The sequence below is a fragment of the Aulonocara sp. 'chitande type north' Nkhata Bay genome, linkage group LG15 (assembly GCF_057382095.1).
Source record: "Aulonocara sp. 'chitande type north' Nkhata Bay isolate Kocher_YH1m ecotype deep benthic linkage group LG15, A_spYH_male_GT1.1, whole genome shotgun sequence".
NCBI classification, from domain to species: domain Eukaryota; kingdom Metazoa; phylum Chordata; class Actinopteri; order Cichliformes; family Cichlidae; genus Aulonocara; species Aulonocara sp. 'chitande type north' Nkhata Bay.
The window spans coordinates 39,923,115-39,938,330 of NC_141358.1; the positions used below are offsets into that span (position 1 = coordinate 39,923,115).

At 42.3% G+C, this 15,216-nt stretch overlaps 1 protein-coding gene across 3 annotated transcripts in view; it reads right to left on the minus strand.

Annotated features, from left to right (window-relative positions):
* Positions 1-331: 331 nt before the first annotated feature.
* The window catches only part of negr1 (neuronal growth regulator 1), a 177,525-nt gene continuing 162,640 nt past the window's right edge, over positions 332-15,216 (minus strand). For 2 of the 3 annotated variants that reach the window (XM_086263406.1, XM_086263407.1), the window contains one exon: positions 332-6,315. In XM_086263406.1, the coding sequence (XP_086119532.1) occupies positions 6,215-6,315 (101 nt within the window). In that variant the 3' untranslated portion in view covers positions 332-6,214. Of the gene's footprint in view, positions 6,316-14,204; positions 14,561-15,216 lie in introns of those variants that run through there. The other variant, XM_086263408.1, reaches the window with a different exon arrangement.

Sequence of the window (15,216 nt, forward strand, 5' to 3'; positions counted from 1 at the left end):
TATCAACACAATTTCGATCCGCTCCTCACGTGTTAACCTCTTCAACATGTCAATGGCTGTGAACAAAGAGAAACTTGTAAATAACTCATGAAAGAATAAAGTTGCGTTAAAACCAAGCACACCATTGTTTCTCTTGTGACATTACCAATAAGTTTGATGTGTCACATGGCCCTCTCCCTATTGAAAAAACAAAAGTTGTATCCAAGATGGCCGACTTCTAAATGGCCACCATGGTCACCACCCATCTTGAGGAGTTTGCCCCCTCACATATACTAATGTGCCACAAACAGGACTTTAATATCACCAACCATTCCTATTTTATTACGGTGTATCCATATAAATGGCCCACCCTGTAGAAAGCCCCGTGCTATTTCCAAAAAGGTATAAAGTAGCACAGGTGCATATCGAATGGAATGAGCAGTGACTTATGTCCGCTGATGTCTCCAGATCACGTATACTGAGCGGTGCATGCCAGTCAGTGATGATAATGCAGCGCAAAAGGTGGTTAATCCTGCGTGCTGTGGAGTCTGGCCATCTGTGCTCAGGAGGCTTTGTACAGTGATTGAGGCAGGAAGGGAGGGGATCAAATATGCATGATGCTGCACATTTGCAATGATTGATACAATGATTGTTAATTTGAGCTGCAACTTAAAAAAAAAACTTTTAGAAGGGAAGAAATACACTAAATAATAAGATGTACAAACAGAATAATATTAAACTAACTTGCATTAACAGACAGATAATGGAAGCTAGGGGTGAGGTGTATACAAATCTAAACATTAGCAATGGCTAATGTAACGTTAGCTGATGTTAGCTACAATTTCACAGAGTGACAGAACAAACATCAACTCTGTTTTGACTTATCAAGATAGATTAAAGTGATTTAAATATGTGTGATTTTTAAAGCATTTTAAGGAAGATTGACTGTTTTAGTGTCACTTGCTAGCTATCGAGCTACAGAGAAATTAGCTTTAACTGACACATGATTGTTAACCACCTGGCATTAGCTTCCTTGCTATTTTGGGTGTGTGATAATCATGGTAACATTGTAGCCTCAAGCGAATGAGGACCACTGGTTGTGAGGGGAAAAGAAATTAGTATTTCCCAGTTGGTTGGAGAGTTGTTGCTGGAGGTTGATGGCAGTTGCTGGGAAACTGACTGCTAAAGCCAACGTCACACAGACCTGTCACTGCTGGCTGTAGCAGTGAAGCTTAGCTTTTTCTGTTAAGTTTATGTTGTACTTTTTCAAGTTTTACTGCTGATCAGCTAGTCAGCTGTAGTTGGTAGTTAAGGAGATTTTTATCTGGTGCAGCACAATCTTTCCACCAATTTCACCTAGCAACAGCAAATAACTCCCAAGAATTACTTGCCAACCAGAACAATGATTATTTCCGTGGGACTAGTGGTTGTATCATAGCATCACATGAGAAACTGCTATTGAGCTGGATTATGTGCACTCATACTGTGTTTTATCAGTCTTCACTCATTTGAGAGCACATATTTGGGCGCACCAACTGCTTGAAGTCCAATTTTTAGCTAGAATGGACAATATCATGAAAGCTAGTTCTTAAGTTGAAGAACTACATACAATGTGAACATATTGTAAATTAACAGGTACTTAAATAACACCTTTCTACTTGGTTGCACTGAAAGAGCTTCCTACTCCAGCCACACATACACATTCATACAGTGCTTTTCTATGTGCCCATGTGCTTTTTAACATTCACAACCACACTCACACTCTGACAGATGCATTGGGGGCAACTTGAAGTTCTGTATCTTGCCCAAGGATACTTTGGCACATGGACTGGAGGAGTTAGGGATCCAACCACTGACCCTCTGAGTGATAGGTGACCCGCCACCTGATCCAGACCCATCCCAATCCGAAAATGCGTACATAAAAAAACTAAAATAAGATATTAAAGAGAAAACAATATTTAGGATGCAGTGAAACCATGGATGGTATAAATCAGCGGTACCCAACCTTTTTTGCACCACGGACCGGTTTATGCCCGACAATATTTTCACGGACCGGCCTTTAAGGTGTCGCGGATAAATACAACAAAATAAAACTAGTACCGGTACCGAAAAAAACATAACACACGTGAAAAGACCCAGGAAAACCGAGTTAACGATAAAAACGATAACAAAATAACGCTGAAAACCGATAAAAACCCTGAAAACCAGACATTTCACACCTGAGCCTCAACTCTCGCGGCCCGGTACCAAACGACTCACGGACCGGTACCGGTCCATGGCCAGGGGGTTGGGGACCGCTGGTATAAACCATGGACATAGCATTTGTGTTGGAAAAATGAAACCAGTGCAGAAGTGCCTTAAACCTGCATTCTATGTGAAGGCCACCAGATGGCGATGGCTGTGGTAGCAAAAACACATCTGGTCCAATAGACATCTACAGGAAAACGGCTTTCTGTTTTGACCTCTGTAAACACTTTTTTGCTGAGTTTGTGGACTCAGTCACTCGTTGCGGAAAATAAAAAATAAAAAATTACATTTGCGATGTAAATCTTTTATCTCATACTATGTGTCAAAATGGAGGTGTGGTCTGAAACTGGCTAACAAGCTGTCAATCACAAGTTATTAGCTAATAAGTATAAGGTTTCACAGCCAGACCTGCCCTTCCTCATCACGTTTTCTTTTTTTGCAGCCAAGAGGGCGAAAACACTCGTTTTGGGACTTCACAGACTGATGGGTGACATCATGGTGGAAACTGTAAATAAAAGATGCACACCTACTGCTTGGTCATTTTAGCTGTGGCCATGTTGGTGTTTAGAAACCTGATTGGCGAAGAGTGACTCTGACTGCAAACCCAATAACACTGCAAAACCGTAGTTACCGAACACAAATTGCTTAACCATCTAGTTTACTATAAATGGGACCGTACTTTATAAAATAAAAGTCACGATACATCAAAGAAGAACTAGTGACAGAGACCATAACCTGACGAGTTTACTGTGGTCATAAAACAAGTGAGAAGTTGGGTCATTTTGCCACAGACTTCTATGCTATTGGAAAACAAAGGCTATGCCGGTTTTTATTGACAATTCTTTGTCTGTTACTACGAAAGACTTTAAATGCAAACATAGCAAATTTACAAACTGGTGCAACCCACACGAGCTTTTGGCGAATTCTTTACAACTTAGCATTTAAGCTAATTTTGTAGTTTTGCCAAACGCTTTAAGAAAAAATCTGCTACATGGGGGAAATGACGTGCAGTGAGGTTGTAGTGACGGGACCGCGTACGCTGTGAGGATGCTGTCTCAGCTACCTTTACTCTCAAAACATCATGAAGTAACAATGAAAAACTCCTCTTGAGTGCTCATTAAGTCAGATGTTGCTTTATCTTGTAACATGAAGACTTTTATTGCAAATAATATTGATTTGATAAAAGGGACTTGTTAATACCATTATTGAAAATAATCAACATCCATTACATTTCATATGGAATACTAGCATGGTTTTAACTGCTTAACAAGCAACCAACATAACTCCAGACTGTCACCAATGTGCCACAATAATCATCATGACTCTGAACAGCAGTTGTTTTTAGTTTATCAGCAAAGTCGATCGAAAGAAATCACAAACAAACATAGCCTGGCAATCTGTAAGAGGTATGTCTTTTTAGACCAGGTTTATGAACCAAACGTTTGGAAAAAACTGCTTCCAGTCATAAAAAGTATGAATATCTGTAAAATGCCCACCTCAAAAACACAGGTTAACTTTGACATGCAGCACAACCATACTCTCTGCACATCGTCAAACACGCAAGTGTGTGAAACTATGACTACACACTGGCTCTAAAGATCAAAAGGTATCATATTTTCTCCAAATATACACACATTGACTCTGTTCTATAATACTGTTATATTGGTTCACACCCTCTCTCTTTCAAAAAGTAGGTAATTTGATTGCAAACATTGTTCTTTTAATGTACTTAAATCAACAACAGTTATGGCATCTAAATGAACCAGACAACATTATAAACTATGCCATACTGTGCCTCATTCAAATAAATGTCACATATTCAGTTTTACATGTTTCAAATGTATTTTTTTACACTGTTTTTATAAAGGAAGAGAATAAATATACGTCTGACCCATTTTCATTATACCTTAACATTTAAACAAGATCATATGGTGCAGTATTTTTATAATTTGTAAAACAAGCTGATAACAACTTTAGTACAAACAATAAAAGAAAGAAACGGAAAAGGAAACAACAGAAAAGCTCAGCAGACCTCAAAACAAATCACCACAAAACGTTCAAATAATAATGTTTGTGCTTTAAGTCTTTTAACTGCGATGGCTATTTTTCTATAGATTTGCAGTTGCAAGTTTGCTGTCTTAAAATACTCTGAACTTGAATGCTGTTAGTCCCTCCACTGTTCGGTCCAAATCCGAACGCGTTATTTGGACCGGAAATACTGCATTTGTACAACTGACTTATTTGAAAATACCTGCAGGAGCCATCGGTTGGATTTGACTGGATATAATGCCTAATTTAACAGATAAGTCAGCTAATTCTTCATGAACATTCAGTCATCAATAATACGTCAAAATGACAAATAAGTTGTGTCATATTGAGATTTTCTCCAAGCGTCCTTTCAAAAAGAGGGTAATTTAATGTCTATGGTACTAAATGACCTCCGATGCACACTGATCATCTCTTTGTTAACCTTGATCATCTTGGAGAGGGCTGGTAGCACCTTAGGCCATGTTTGTTTGGTAATGAGCATCTTCTCTTCATCATGAATAACATGAAAAAAAGTTAAAGTTGCAAAAGGTGCAATTATTGTAGGTTTTTTGTAGATTATGCACTTAGCCAAATATGGCTTTGACTCTTTATTTGAAGGGGAAAAAAAGAAAGTGGGGCATATTTCTGCATGTAATTCTCTGCACTGGAAAGGAGAGTAATAAAATGCAGTGCAGCAGAACGGTGCTTTCCCAGACTCCATTATCCAAGTTTCATACCCAAAGTTGGGGGCGAAAAAACCGATCCTACAGTACGGAGCTGTGGGTTTTCTGCCAAAGATGATCAGTAGGTACGCAGCGAATTCAGAGACAAAGTGCTCTGCCCTGATACCTACTGGAGGTGGAGCGCAAACTAAAAAGAAACTCAACTTGGGCCTCGCCTTTTTCCTAACTGCAACAATTTGTCATATTCTTCACATACACTGACTCGCTGAAGAAAAAAAAGCAAGACAAAACAGAAGGAAAAAAACAGAGAATATACTTTTTTATTTCTATTTTCAAGAAAAATGTAAACATGGGGGCGGCGATGTTCCTCCTTTCATAGCGTACAAAGTCATGGTTTGTGTTAATGCTCTTGGTCGAATGAGAAAAGCTGGTCCCACTTTAAAACAAAAGCCTACGCTATATTAAAATATAAAGATACAATACAGTATATTTTGCTACTTTTGACGGCTGCCTGATTGAAGCGGTTAGGCAGGCATAGTAACTGAAGGACCCATTTCAGGATACGGCAAACACACCTTGAACACTGTTCATCCATCTATTGAGTAATCGTGAGTAATACAGGTCCTGAAAACGCCCTGCCTTTTTTTTTTATTATTATTATTTTGTTGTTGGTTTTTTGTTGTTTTTTAACTGTTTTTTTTTTTTCAGAGCGCACTCCATGATCAAAAATTGTATTGTTAGGAATCTAAATGTCTTTCCTTTGTTCAACAGCCGGTAATACATTCAATACAACATTGGTATGGTAATTCTTTGTACTGAGAGACTTTGCGGAATTGCTTCTTTTTTAGTCGTGTACAAAAATGGGTGAAGATGTCAATTTTGCGCCATCGCCTCGCAGGGACAAGATGCATGAAAGGAACTCATTTGAAAGGTTCGAGGGGTGGGGGAGGGTGGGGCTGTTGATTGGTGTGGGGGTTGGGGATGAGTACTGATTCACAAGCTGGTCAATCAATCAGAAAAGGAAAAAAAATAATAAAGAGGAAATAATAATAATAATAATAAAAAACATCATAGTATTTACATTACAGAAATTTCACCAAATAAGAAAATAAGATTAAAAAAAAGGAAAAAAAAAACATTTCCCCACACAAAAAGTAACGCTGATTATTTTCCCACCACAGCTCAACAAACTGTACCAGATTGGATTCCAGCCATCAGCAATGTCAAAAAGGATTCATAAATGCTCTCGACAGTCATTGTGTCTGGGCTGGCCTCTGCTAGTACACGCTGATGAAGGAGGAGAGAGCCATGACCAGGTACCGGCAGGCCAGCGAGATGTGCGCACTTCCTGTGCTCCCATAGGGTGCAGTGTTGGGCGCTGTGGGCAGGAAACAAGAGAAGCTCTGATTAGTTGTGATTGCACTTTCACTCGCTGCACTGACCATTTTCAAACCCCGCGGTCAACTTGGCGTGGCGCGTCCAAATGACACAGCAAAAATGGCAATTACTGTACCGCTGCCACTGATTCCAGTTGGCTTGTGAGACAGAGTTAAGCTCTGATACTAGTAAAAAGGCTGCATTATAATCTCATGAACAACTAAATGTAGTAAAGCTATCAGAAGAGATTATTACCGCACATGAACTCACAAGACTTTTAGTAATTTTCCTTTTTTACAATAGATAAAGGAAAACAGGACAAGCTGTAAAAGATAAAGACATTAGAAACACTAATAAACATATGCATACATAAGTAGTTTTACATACGCATTTGCACACCAATGCATTCATACAAACATATACCAATAGACATGCATACATACTACATTAAATAAATGAGTGGCTACAAATCTGAGTATAGTTACATAATGAATTATATGAGATGAAGGAATTAAAGTGGAAGGAATTTGTTGGGAGGGTCTTAAGAAAAAATTCTAAATTAATTAATAAAAAACATTAATGGGAAAAACAGCCCACAGATGAAAGAGGTGGTATCGTCCAAGTCAAAAAGATATTAGTCTCAGTAAAATGGTTGGTGACATCCAAGACTTTCCTTAGACCAGCTCTCAGTTTCCTCCAGACCTGGGGAGGGAGCCCCTGGGAGGGGGCCTGTTGATGGTCAGAGATTAGTGTTCTGTAAGGAAGTCAGTAAGTGATGTGGTCAACTACATGTTGCACACCTCTGAGACTATCCTGTCGGGCATCTCAAGATATCACAGCACACTTTGTGGGGCTGAAGGCCAGTTTGATGATGTGTCTTATCTTGTTGGTAATTTAACTGATCAGCAACACAACCAGAAATCAAGCCCCAAATGGCTGAAAGTTAACTCAGATCAAAAAACATAAAACAAAGTCGACTTCTTTGTAGAGCAAATTTAAAAACAGCAAATGAAGAAAAATAATCATCAAAATCAATCAATCAATGACAAGAGTGAGTAAAATGTTAACGCCATATTATGTAACTGAGTTGAATCCAAAACTGTCCTGACACATTTACTACTGTTATAGTACAACACTATGAGCCAGTAAGTTTTTCACCCACTGGTGTGAACTTTACCAGTTCTTTGTACCGCACTGGCTTCATAAGGTATTAAATGTAACATCCAGAAGTGACATCATTACTGCTGAACTCAGAGGAGGTTCTCAGAGGGAGATCACTGCAACATTTATAGAAGATGAGACCTTCGACAACAGTGAGCTGAAAACGCCACCATGGTCGCATTTTTTCTGTTTTATATTCTTCTATTTTGTAATCTAGTTTTTTTCCTGTGCTGCAACACCTGTCATTTAGAAGCAGACTGCAGCGGGCATAAATGGTTATGCAGCGAGCGGTGACGAATGCGTCGCCCATAATTGCGGCTTAAAGCAGTAATAGTCAACCGAGACAGGTGTTGGTGTGTTATGCTGTCTGATCAGATCACTTCTCCGAAATGAACGAGGGCGTGTACGACCTGATCGACAGCTGTTTTATTTTCCTCTTAGTGTTATTGAACACTCGGGTGGCTGGACACACCCAGAGGGTTTTGTGACATCATCTACAGCTCCCTGACTCCCTGCAGACATTCTGACCTGTCATCACAGGAAAAGTGCAGGTGGAATAATGACATTAGTGATGTTTTAATACAGTCACATTAACTAGAAAACAATTTTTCCGCATTTGGCAACTGATTGCAAGTAGTTATGTTGACCTGCTGGTCTCCCAGATGTTAAACGGCCAACACCCTCACATTCTAGGTGAGGGTGTTGCAATCACCTTTCCATTGTAAGGTGATTGTGTGGGTCGCAACCCGTCTCTTTTCAACAGGTCACATGACTTGAGCGTACCCATTGCCTATCTCACTTTGCAGTTGAATCCCCTGCAGCAACAATGTCAACACTTGTGGAGAAATGTCTGAATTTGTGCTTCGGACCTGTGGCTGGACTCTGAATGTAAGTAGTTGAGAATTTATGTGTATGTAGAATGCAACAGATTTGACTGCATTCAACTGCAGACTGCATCTTGTGTATGTATATATAAAATTTGGCTTTTTTATTAAAGCAGACAGATATTTCAGGTGTGCCAGCTCTAAATGTGTATGCGCTAAAGGTGCGGCCAGATTACAGTTTTCTCTTTCCAAATGTAATATTTCCTCCAATAAACTGGCACAAAACTCCACTGGGACCTTATGGTTTTAACAGCATTTAATACTTGAAAACAGTGGTGCACCAGCACATACTGCACTCTGTCTACCACTACAGCTAAAACATTTAGTAAATCCAACTTTAACCGGACATACAGTTCAATCAGGAGTAGCAGCACCAGAGTCCAGAAAAAAGAGAAAAAAACCTTTCTTCCATCTCATCTATTTTTAGTTGAGTGTCAAAACACTTATTCCCCCTTTTCCCTCTTTCAAATTAGTGGCCCAAAAAAGTCATCAGTGGAGAACAGTTGAGGGCTGAACAAGGTCTTTTGTAACATTGCTATTGAAGGAGGCTTTGTTTTGGCTTGTTTGTGTTTCTCTGAACAGCAGACAGCCACAGTAATATGAACAGGTCTCTCCGGAGAGCTGCGTCAGGCGGGCAAAGAGGAAGAGGGCAGCCTTTCATTTGGAAAAGGGCTACTCTGCCTCCTCATCACAGGCACACTCTTAGGTTTTGGCTCAATAAAGCACACCTCACAGGTTACAAAACAAACACTCCATCTGCACACACACACACACACACACACACACACACACACACACACACACACACACACACACACATATATATATATAAACCTGCATGTACAGGTCACATGCATGCTTGCACAAAGAAGGCTCTGCTGCACCAGGGGAAATCATGTGGTGCACAGCCCATATCAGCAGGGTGCCTCTTTACACAGCCATGTAATTAGTTCACAATGTAACTCCTCTGATGTGGACCTCACAAACACACAGCCCAAAGTGAATGATGACAAAACCGAACGCGCAGACATACCACGCAGAAACACAGATTCCGTCGCCAACATATCGAGCCGTTTTCGTGGCGTTTCAAAGGTCAGAGATGCATGATCTGCAAGAATCTCAGCCCCGGGTAGTGAGGGCCATGCATTTATTCAATAAGAACCTGCAATGGTTGCCATTAGAGTGTTACATGAACGCTAGTGTGTTAAAATAAATACAATGATGCAGAGATTGATCTTTTTTTTCTTGCCGACATAATAGCTTGTTATTGACAATTTTCACAGGAGTTGTGATGGAGAGAAAGGGAAAAAGCCACCCCGTTATCACCTGATATTTTCAGGTATTATTTGTCAGCGCTGAAGTTGTTTACCTATTAGAGTGAAAACTATAAGCTTGTCTGACAGATGGAAAGGGGAACAAAAAGGGGAAAAAAAACAGTGAACAGAGGTGCACAATTACACCGATCCGCCACAACATTCAAACCGCCCGGTGAATATGGTAAAGGTACACCCCGGGCTGCCAAAACAGCTTGGACCTGTCAGCGAATGGACATGGGACCCAGGGGGTTGTCCTGTGGTGTCTGGCGGCAGTGGGATATTGGCACCAGATCCTTTGGGTCCTGTGCAGGTTTGGGCCTTCGCAGATCAGATTCAACCCACAGATGTCTGATCGGGCCGGGATGTGGGGAGCTGGCCTGGAGCCTTTTGCTGTTCTCCTCGAGCCATTACTAAATAGCTTGTGATCTTTTTCTGGGGAAGCGGTGCATATCCAGGCCAGGATTCCATCGTCTTCTTTTGTCTTTACGAATGCAGATAAAATAAGATAGTTGATGACTTCAGCAAATACCTTCTCTCCTTTTCTTTTCATACGTGCTCTTTACTTAGCGCAGTCAAAGCTTGCCTAGATGTGATTGGTTAATAGATATGCAGAATCTATTTATAGAGATGAGCCGGGGGAGGCCGGTGTCGTTGAAGTCTGCAGAAAACGTTTAGGTCGGTGGTACGTGTCGAAGTAACATCCCCATAATTGCAAAGACCTGAGGTTCACTAGAAGGACCTTCTACTGTAACAAGACAATCAGTGTTTTTCCACCTTTGCTGTAAGTAGTTTTAATGTGTCTGATGTGCGATGATATACGGTTTATGTCTGTGGTTGGCCGGCGTGAGCCGCAGACCCTCCCTCTTCTTTCTCCTTCTCGCCTTTCTTTCTTTGTCTCCCCTTTCCACCTCTTTCTCTGTCTTTGTATCCGTCCTCTCTCTCTTTCTCCCTCACCTCCTATCCAAAGTACAGGATAATGACACAGTTTTCCTGGGCTGCGAGAGCGAGCTGAGAAATGGTAACCATAGCAACAGCTCCTGTCCTGCTCAGCCGGCCCACTGCTGCCTGCGCCTCAGCGCGCAGCATTGTGCTAGCCATGCTAGCGAAATCATTCTGGGTGTTGTTTGTGTTGCGTGTGTGTGTTTATGTGTGTGCGTATAGTGGTAGCGGCGGTGGGAGGGGGAATAGGCAGATGTCACTATTTGCCTTCTTCAGTCTCTCATCTCATCAGAGTCAGTGTAGTTTACGGCTCAGTAAATACTGCAGTAATCACATTAATATCTTGTGCACAAGTGCTTTTCGTGCAGCAGTTCAAAGAGCTCACGAAGTAATTAGTGGATCTCTGCAATGACTAATGTTTACTGGGCTGAGAGCATAACAATAAACCTCTCAGTACTTCAGGAAGGGAAGTGTTAAGTGAGGTTGAGGTATAGTCAGAGTTACCGGTCCCTGCCTCCTCTCTGTGCTTGATTTTGGGCTTGTTTAATATCTCCCCATGTCACTGCGAAAAGCCTCCATTGTTTTGACTGTGTGGGTTGTAACTTGCCATTTTAATTAAGTCCCCAACCAGGACCCGCCTGCAATACTATTACTCTGCTTATTACCATGAAGGGAATGGAAGGAGAAAGATAGAGACAGACAGTGCAGAAGAAAGAGCGATGTGGGGAGAAGCAGGGTGAACTAAAGGAGGAGAAAGCGGGGAGAGAAAAAAAGGACAGTGATTGAAAGGGGGGTGAAAGTGAGGCTGAAACGGCAGCAGCGGATGCAGGAGGGCGGGGGGGCTGACTGAGCTCTACCTCTTTGGGGTTTGAATTTAATTGCCATGTACATCAGCAGCAAGCTACAATGAAGTACCAGAATACCAGACAATATATCATAGAGAAACCAATAGTGTCAAGGATGCGCAAACGCAGGGAAGACAAGCAGCGCTCCAAAGGGAAGAGGAGCAGAGGAGATAAGTGGAGATGAAAGCGATATGCTTCAATTACTGTTTTGCAACAGAATTGAAATGAAAAACTAAAGCCTCTCCAGCTGTAGCAAGAGTCATATGAAAATAACAATCCCTGCTACTCTCCCCTGATTCTGGACTGGAGCCATTAGCTGTAAATAGTGAGCTGGAGTATGAAGCACTCTCTCTCACTCTCTCGTCCTTCCCTACCCCTTATCTCTCCCAAATCTCCATCGACAGCAGTTTTGTCACCCACATATCATATGCACAACAAATGCTAAGGCTTTGAACTTCAGTCTCTGTTGACACAGATAATGAATCATACTGAAATCTGCAACTGTGGCACTCAATGCAGGCTTTGTATCGAGTATTATCTCGAGTGCTGCGCTGCACTGTAATTTGCTGGAATGCCATTGTTTATTAAGTAATAGGGTGCTTTTCATTATGCTAACCTATTCTTCCCCGCGTCCTATCTTCTCCTATGACCCTGAATTCATTCCCCCTCTGCCATCACGAGGACCTTTCAATCGTTTAAATGTACCTCGAGGAGCTCGGAGGCTTCTGGAGGAGCTCGGAGAAACACAGGTGCGTCCTTTCTCACATAGCATAATGAAAAACATCCATAGTGTGAGGTAATTGGGCGGCTTTGCAGACACAGGTGAAGATCTATTCGGGAACGTGGGCTATCTTTGCTGTTGGTCCCTTTATAGTTCATATCAACGCTTTAATCAGTCACCTGTGCAATCTATGGAGCCTTTGAATGAACTGAAATCCCATCATCCTACAACACAGGCACAAATGCAGAAACAAAAAGTTTAACCCGACCCTACTACTTTTCAGCTCTTTAACCAACACACACTGGTACTTTAGGCTTCCTTTCCTTGAGCTTTATACTCTATACATTCAATAAAGCACATGAAGGAAGACAAATCGAACAAACGTGCATGTTTTTGTATTGGATGAAGTCTCCAATCTATTCATTTGTCTTTTATTGGATTCACAGAGTTGGTTGTATCCTCCAAACAGCCTGTCACTAGCGGCACACGGACGGCAGCCAGCCAGGCAACATCCCAATCCCCCTGTGGACGTGGCTTCAGAGATGGGCTCCTCTGAGCAGAGGGTGTGGGAGGGGTTCAGTGTCCTTGACCATCAATCAGTGGCCTCTGGTCCTTCCCCCACAGCTCCCCCGAGAGACACCAGATGAGACACTCCTGAGCCAGAACTGATCCTGTACACGCCATGCTGTAAATCGGGCTAAATCCCTCTACACGCCAGGTTCACAGCAGCCACCAAGGGTGTTTTTAACACAGTACTGCAAACACTAAAAAGTAGGGTTTTTTTCCTAGGCATCATGTTTGGTAAAGACTTTAAATGTAAAATAATGCAACCCTTGTGACATGTGACGAGGGGATGCCGCACCTTCAAAGAACGCGTCGCGCCTCGCCGTCTCCTGAGAGCTTACACACACCGAGAGCGTACAGAAGGCGATCAAGACATTTTCCATGCCTTACCTCACTTCAATCCGCTGACGGTGAAATACGCTCCTCTACTTCACCATTCATCTTGTACCCTCCTGCCTGTAGCGGGCTGCCATATCGAGTCTGTGCACAATTGACTCACCGACCCATCAGTTCACTCATCCATTCCTTTCTCTATTCCTTCTGTTCTTGTACAAGCAAAATGTTCATCATGAACAGATACGATGTTCAAAACTCATCACCTCTGTCTCCCGCTATGATCATCACACACTGCCGCTCCACAGAGCCCTCATTCACACAGACCTTCGAGCTCATTAGCCCCACCAATCATTTGCATTAGTGCTAGTAATGAAAAGCCTCCATTAATAAGATGGCCTTCAGAGATCATTTACCCTCCTCCGCCTCCCAGTGCTGCCGTTTCCTCACCCCTCTCCCCCTTCCTTCTCCACATCGTGGTACCTGCCAGTTATCACCACCCAGCAGAATGCTTTTTGGGGCTGGCTCTAATAGCTCCTCTCAGCATCAGTATCTGACTGGAAAACGAATGAGCAGGAGACGGGTCACCTGATAGCCCACTGAGTGAGCCGGGGGCTCTCGATTGCAAGCGGGCTTTGGCCTTCAGCTTGACTTAATCAACACCTCTGTGGGGTATCTGGACACTTAAGAGAGCCCTCAGCGCAGTGTGAGCTGGAGGAAGGAATCCCAACAGAGAAGACATTTCCGGTGCTCTCCGCAGAGATACTGTTGCTTGTCTTCACTGATCGACCGCTCCCTCGTACAGTCTCCTCTTTCATCCTCCTTCTTATAGCGCATTTACATTCATTTTATCTGCACTGAGTCAGGTATTTGAGAGAATCCACGATTCTGAGTGACCTCAACGTATGTTTATTACACCTATCAATTCAAGGACATGCTTTATGCAGGAAATCAATGAGCTTGCAAATTGTGTACTTTATATGCAAGCCTGATGGATAAATCTCCATTTTAAAATGTTTTATGAATTTTTCTCTTTTTTCCATCCCTCCTCTGAATCTAGAGGGTAAATTCAGAGCAGCATGTTCTGGGAATAAACAAGAAAACGCAGTACAGTGTGGATTGATAGTTTAAGCAAGCGCTTTTAATCACAGCGTTTTCTAAAGCATAATTACTTCATGACTTTGGCTGCTCCCGCTAAATCTGTTTAATGTTAGAGGCTTAATAAAATGCACAGGGACACAAACAAATGGCGTCAGCATGTAGTGGGTTCATGCAGCTCCTTTCTCCTCCTCTCGTCTTCTCATTGTCTCCGTAATAATCTCCTATTCACATGTGGGTCTCTCGCTCCCGCTCTCTCTAATAATTCCCCGTGCCCCCTTTTCTCCCTCACATTTTAATGCTTATCAGGATTTTATTTCTGTGCAAGTCCTGGCTGCAGGGCCAAGGATTTCGCTGAGTCAGGCGCTGCTCAGCTCCAGCATCCCTGCAATGACAGCGACAATCTGGCCAGTTATGAAGAATGTCTTACGACAAACGGCCTGTACTTGCATCACCGTTAGCTCCTCCATCGATAACATCTGATCTGCAACTGGGAGGCAACTCTTTCTTCCTGCCTGTTCTGTTCCACTCATCTCCTTCACCTGTAGCCTCCTAAAATAGCAATTCCCTGCTGTTATGTATGTGGAATTATGATAAGACAGCTCCCTTTTATCAATTTTCATTATGGTGCTGATAAAATGGCAGGGCTGGATGTAGAGGGTTAAGTGCATTTTCCTCTTGATGGATCTAAGATAACTTTATCACTGCAGACTGCCTGGTTATCAGAGTTCACCTGGGGCTACTTGAACCGTACCGGAATTCGCTCCCGCTGAGCATCTTGGCGCGGGCACACAAGCTGCAGCAAGAATTTGCTCAGATGGTCATACTATATACAGAGCGATCCATAATTTTGTTCATATTTACCTACCCTGAGCTGTTAATTGATTTCTCTCAAATCAATTCGGTGGTTTACAGAAATTGTTGGACCAAAAAGGGCCAAATCAATCGCCAAGTGATTAGCATGTGCAGTGGATTATTCCTAGCTGAGGCGCTGTGCGAGGATGAGGATGAGTGGACGGCACACGCAATTCAATGAAGGCA